The following is a 5,866-nucleotide window of genomic DNA, read 5'->3' on the forward strand; positions in this document are numbered from 1 at the left end:
TTATAAATACTAGTAGAAATGCTTCAAAAACACTGTGGTATTTCCTCAAGGTTACTTTACTTCAACAAACATTTTCTCTTCTTATAGTAGGAAACTACCAGCGGCTTGAACTGGCCATCGTACGCACATTCAAGTGGATTAGATGGAGTGTGACGGAGGAAAGTGCACAGCGCTCATTTGTTTAATGTGAGCGCAATGATGGAGAAAAATAGCTGAATAGTACGGCCGTGATGTTTTAATTAACAGGCGAGCAGGAGAACGGGATAATTAAAATGGTTTCCTGTCAGTAAAGGTTAAAGGTCAGAGCAGGTGCATGAAAGTAGTTTGGAAGACAACAGGCAGAGCTAAGAAGTATCACAAACATCTACAAAGAATTAACACTGTAAAAAATGCATTAATCGCATTAAATAATTGATTAACAGTGGTAGTCCACAGCCATAATTACTGATGCTTATTTATTGTTGTCTTTCTTATTTATTTAAATTTTATTTAGGATTACATTCATTAGGTTGCTAATGCTATGAAACTAATACATATTAATTTAGAAGCCAAATCTAAATTTTTTTAAAAAGTCTTAAAATACAGAAGAAGAAAAAAATCAAAACGAATTTGGACAGAATAGTGCTTAGGAAAATGTTAAATGGTAGGTCAGTCAACAAACAGTTAAATAATATTTAAGTAAATAAAAGTTAGAGTTGTTGATTTTAATTGCTAATTGCGGCTACTTAATCCGGATGGGTTTATGTTCAAAAGCCTTCATTCGATTCACGTTTTTTTTTTCTATTTTTTGTTTGAATGGAAGAGAATATAATCTTTAATAATAATTGCAATGCCTTTGTCCGCATTCAGTACAAACAGTGCGCTCCCGTTGCCCTCTGTGAAAGACTATGCGTTGTCGCCATCTTGTGGTGATACTCTGCAAATGCAACTGCAGGCTGTGTTTACAGTTGCTAAGCAATAAGTAGAGGCATTACAACTTTTACACCAGCTGAGGCTCCAACCGTCTTTATTGTTCTATCATGTCAGGAAACGAGAAATTGGATACGGTTCACCAGAACGCGATTCACATCGAGACGATACGGAAAGAGCAGAGACACCAGAGACTACACACCGAATTCAGCATCAACCCGCGACGGAAATGCAAGTTTCTTCATCTTGTTTTTTTCCATTTGAAATAATTTTTGTCGCGTCATAGAGCGGAAGTTCCACCCACAATGACCTCGTCCCTAATATCACAGATTCAACGATGACAAGTTCAACTTCCTGTTTATTTGCTGCACATATATACAAATATCGATCGATATATATTGAACCGTACCTGTACTCCAGCATAACCTACAATCTGTGTCTTCTAGTACACATTCTGCCAGATAAACCCATGTCCAGAAAACCACCGGAAGTGATTGAGGAGAACTGTAAGTTGTCACTGACTTTCCTGTGTGGAGTGACTACTGTAGTACAAGAAGTACTGTACTTATAAATAAATATACATGTGTATTCCTACGCCAACGCTTGTTCAAGTATGTTTTCGCATTATGCAGCGGACTTCATAGAGGCCTTCCATAAGGCACGGCAGGAGCCCACCATGAAATACACCATGCCGATGACAGAGAGTCAGGAGATAGGATGGGTGTCAGCTCCACTGGTGAGAACATTTTAATAAATTCTATTGGTTTATGTCTCGAAATGATTCAAAGTAACAAAGACTGGGGTTCTAAATGAAATGATTGGACTTCTAGAAATTATTTTTGAATTCTAGGTTTCATCAAACCGCAGCGACAGGAGACTGAATTTCTGCCGAACCAGCACAGACATCACCAGGCACAAAGAATCAGCTCTACGTTCAGGAAGTTAGTCTCCAGAAAAGACAGGGAAAAATTAAAAAAAAAATAAAAAATCAGAGAGACTTCTCACTCAGAGGTTCATTTTTTTTTTAAACAATGTATTCACTAAAACTGATACACAGGTTTATACAAAGTACTCTCTCTCATCACATTCTTATGATACAAAAACACAAGAAGACCCTGACAGCAGCTCACAGGTCAGTGGAGAATCAATGGATGGTGAAACAGGGTGAAAAGCAGGAAAAAAACCCAGAATACTCCAAAGCGTACACACGATGTACACGAAGGAAAGATGTTGTCTCTTCAAAGACAAAGGACACGGATTCTTCAGTTTCCATGGAATAAATCTGAACAAATTTGTCGTCATGAAGCTCCAAACACTCCACTCTTGTCTCCTCTTTATCTCACGGGGAATTAGAACTGTTTCAATTTTCATCCAAACTTATTTAAGAGGTTTTAGTTCAGTTCTTTGTTCTTTTTTTTTTATGAGCGCCCCTTCATCTTCTTTCGTACAGATTTTCCTGGACGTTTCTGAAGAACAAGTTACATAAAAAATAAGAAAGTGAGCACCATACTTTCAACTGTTGAAAAATGTGTTAAAAAGAGGAAAAAAATTGAGTCGAACCTTTCAGAAAAAAGTATTTTCATGAGAATTCAAGAAGTTTAGTTGGGAAATACTGGAGAACAAGCAGGCTAACATACTCAACAGGTTCCTCGTCTTCTCAGTTCATTTTCTGCTGCTTTATTAACAGATTATTTATAATTTGCAGTTCGTCTTTTTCTTCTTTGTTTTTTTTTTATTCATTTGTGTCTTTAAGGACGTATTTTTCGTTCAGTTGCGACATTTTTAAATGCTACAGTAGCATCGTTCTGTCGTCTTTCGGCGTTCTTACAAATGTAGACAGTGTCCTCTTGTGGCCACGTATGATATTGCTCCTATACAAGTTGCTTATACAAAACCAAAGCTTGTTTTTGCAATGAGTCAAGTTTTATAAACGGGTAAATCACGCTGTCCTGCTTTACCTTTAAGCTAATGGTTTATTAAATACATTCATTAAAGTCATTATTGTGTGTGTGTGTGTGACTCACGTTTTGTTTTCCTCCTTTGCCTTTCTTCCCTCCTTTGCCTCCTTTAGCGTGAGCCACCCTGGCTTTGAAGCTGGAGACGTCGTTGAAGCTGTCTTTGGTGTTCCACTTCTGTCCACTCTTTTTGCCTCCAAAGCCAAACTTTTGGTCCTTGTACTTCCTCTTATTATTCAGGGGGCTATAATAATAATAAGAAAAACAAATAACATCTTAACAATTGGTCAAATTCTATTTATAAGTACAAATACTGTAAAACAGTTGTTTTTTGCATTTATAACTTGAAACTTTACCCCTTCTTGTTCCCTCCTTTCTTCAAAGCCTGAGAGGCTTTCCCAGGAGTTTTCTTGTCTCCTTCCAGGAAGTCCAGTTTGTCTGACATTCCTGTGAGAGAACGCAGTCAGTCATGACCCTGAACCAAAGCTGAAATTTTTCTTCTTCATTATAAAATGATGGAACAGTAAGTACAGGACAGTGTAACAGTCAAAAACTCACCTTTCTGATATTTCTTCACCGCCGTCATCATGGCCTTCTTCTCCTTCTGTCTCTTCTGTAACACTTCTATTTGGACCTGACACACAATAAAGAGATTCAGGTCAGCATCTCATAAACGATGGATGCCTTGTATTGTAATACTACATGTTCGACGGCAAAAAACAGAAACCCACCTTTTTGCCGAACTTCCTCTGCTCTCGCAGTTTCTTGGCCTTTTCGGATTTTTCCAGTATCATCTGCTTTGAAATGAGCTTTTTCCTGATCTGCACAGAAACACGGAAAATAGCATTTAGTTTGTAATTAGAAACAGAAAAACAGTTCTTGAGCAACTGCCTGAAATAGTTTTCAATGCATGTAATTATTAAAGTCGTCACCTTCTGCATGTGCTGATCTGACTTGGCCATCTCTGCAAAATAATCATCAGGTCGTTTGGTGGAGATTCCATGTTTGTTTAACAGCGGCAGTGCATCAAGGACTGTGGCCTGAGCCTGACGGTAGCTGTAAAAAAGTAAAAAGTTTGGTCATTTTTGGCCTGTTTCTTCAGCGGTGGCTATGGCGGATAAGTTGCAGTGACTTTGACGGGGGGAACTCAGGGCTTAAGTGTCTTGGACAAAGATTAATTTGCATGAACCTGACCTGAACCCAGGACATTTGGGTGAAGGACAAACTCTCTGCTCAGTACGTGATGAGAGACGAAGAAAAAGAACAGATGAATTCTTCTCGGTTGTCCTCAATGATAGCGCCAAGCATACATACAACTGCGCTGCACCGCTACACTGCACCCTTTTGCATTTGTTTGTTTTTTTGACAGACCCAAATAATATTAAGGCTTAGAAGGTAAAAAATGTTTTACCAAGTTTAGATTTTTTTACTCTGTATTGTCAATTGGGTTGACTATTTAGCCAAGATTCAAACCAGCAACTGGTGATCCTTTAAGCAGTAGGAATAGGTAGCAATAGGAAGCCCACTAGGCCAAAGGCTGCCATATTGCATCACAAAACTTTAAAGTGTGTTCACTTACAAGAACATCTCCCTCTGGAAGTCATCATCTGCATTAACGTCTCCGTTGTTCGGTGTCGGTACTTTTCCTTCAGCCTTGGTAATAATGTCCTCCACTGGCAGATTGGTCCTATCCAACCTCTCCACCCAGGGAAGACTTTTACGGAAGTCGGCTAGGCACTGCTTCAAGCCGGCCTGCGTCACAACACGTACCAAAATACTTTATTAGGGCATGTCCAAGTACTTAAAATACTAACTTAACCATTTTGAAGCACAGTTCTATGACCAGATATAAATTATGGTATATAACACATATCTTTAATTTAGTCACAGAACTCAAGGTAGAAACTTTACATTTTTACTCACCACATTGTTGACAAACTTTTTAGGTGCGCTAACCATAAAGTTCATTCCTGGTTTCAACAACCCTTTGGCAAATGCTTCTTGGAGCTGAGGAAAAACAAAAAATCATACACGATTAGATATCTGGCAATAATAAACAGAGTGCCTCATGTTTGACCCAGAACAAGACTGTGAATGCAACTTACAAACATACCTATGCATAAAACAACTACACTGACTGGTGGCGTAACTACATTTTAGCCAACTGTCTCAGTAATTTCCTATTATCAGGAAGACTTCGGTAAAAAGGAAAATTAAGAAGCTAAGGAGCTACATACATGTTAGCATAGACACAGGAACTGAACTTTACTGCCAGCATCTATATATCTATTTATTATATAACTTATCATCACGAATGTTTGCCAACAACTTTACATGCCCCGTATATTCCATTTCACAGATTACTGTAAATGCAGAACCAGAGAAGTAAAAATAAGCATAGTTTACTGAACTCACCTCATTGTCTGATAAATCGCTCTTTTCTTCGTCGGAGTCCAGGCCGAACTGTTCATCCTCCTCTACTGGTTCCATGTTTCTGGTTTCGATAACCATAAGATCCAAAATATGACTACTTTATGTGCTTGTAATTCGAAGAACTACTTCAGCTCCTCACATGTATGCGTAACTCACGTGGGGAGGAAGTGACGTAGAATGGGTCCGCTCATAACGGGCCGCCGACGGAAACGCAGAGAGAAAACAGTTCCTACAAGTTTGATAAATACGAATTCGTTTGCTGTTATTTTGTAAGTACCGGTAGTGCTTTTTTTGCTGTCGAAATTTGGTATTGGTAAAATGGTAAATTAAGTAAAGCAATTCCATTCGTGTTTTTTAATGAGTATTTACTAAACTTAACAGAATAGGTTGTCGAGAATAAGTTATTCTATTAATGTACGTATTACTAATATTGTTTATTTTTAGATTGCATATATTATAAATATAAAAATATAAAGAACACGTTTTATTATTGTTAATGTCCACATATTTAATATTATAATAAAATTCAATAATTATAATAAAATAAGTGAGCTTGTGCTAATGTGTAC

The 5,866-nt window shown here is 37.8% G+C and overlaps 2 protein-coding genes across 2 annotated transcripts; one reads left to right on the forward strand and one right to left on the reverse strand.

Annotated features, from left to right (window-relative positions):
• Positions 1 to 647: 647 nt before the first annotated feature.
• cfap144 (cilia and flagella associated protein 144) lies at positions 648 to 1,890 on the forward strand. The gene is made up of 4 exons (XM_008333997.3): positions 648 to 1,140; positions 1,356 to 1,415; positions 1,542 to 1,645; positions 1,760 to 1,890. The coding sequence occupies exons 1-4, from the start codon at positions 1,020 to 1,022 to the stop codon at positions 1,853 to 1,855; spliced, it is 381 nt and encodes a 126-aa protein (XP_008332219.1). The 5' UTR covers positions 648 to 1,019; the 3' UTR covers positions 1,856 to 1,890.
• Positions 1,891 to 1,925: 35 nt separating this feature from the next.
• On the reverse strand, positions 1,926 to 5,500 carry ebna1bp2 (EBNA1 binding protein 2). The gene is made up of 9 exons (XM_008334011.3): positions 5,280 to 5,500; positions 4,788 to 4,871; positions 4,444 to 4,616; positions 3,797 to 3,920; positions 3,596 to 3,685; positions 3,423 to 3,498; positions 3,221 to 3,311; positions 2,934 to 3,108; positions 1,926 to 2,375 (listed from the first exon to the last, which is right to left on the reverse strand). Exons 1-9 carry the CDS (start codon positions 5,373 to 5,375, stop codon positions 2,328 to 2,330), a joined length of 957 nt encoding a protein of 318 aa, XP_008332233.1. The 5' UTR covers positions 5,376 to 5,500; the 3' UTR covers positions 1,926 to 2,327.
• Between the last annotated feature and the right edge of the window lie 366 nt (positions 5,501 to 5,866).

Source organism: Cynoglossus semilaevis, chromosome 2 (assembly GCF_000523025.1).
Source record: "Cynoglossus semilaevis isolate Cse_v1.0 chromosome 2, Cse_v1.0, whole genome shotgun sequence".
NCBI lineage: Eukaryota > Metazoa > Chordata > Actinopteri > Pleuronectiformes > Cynoglossidae > Cynoglossus > Cynoglossus semilaevis.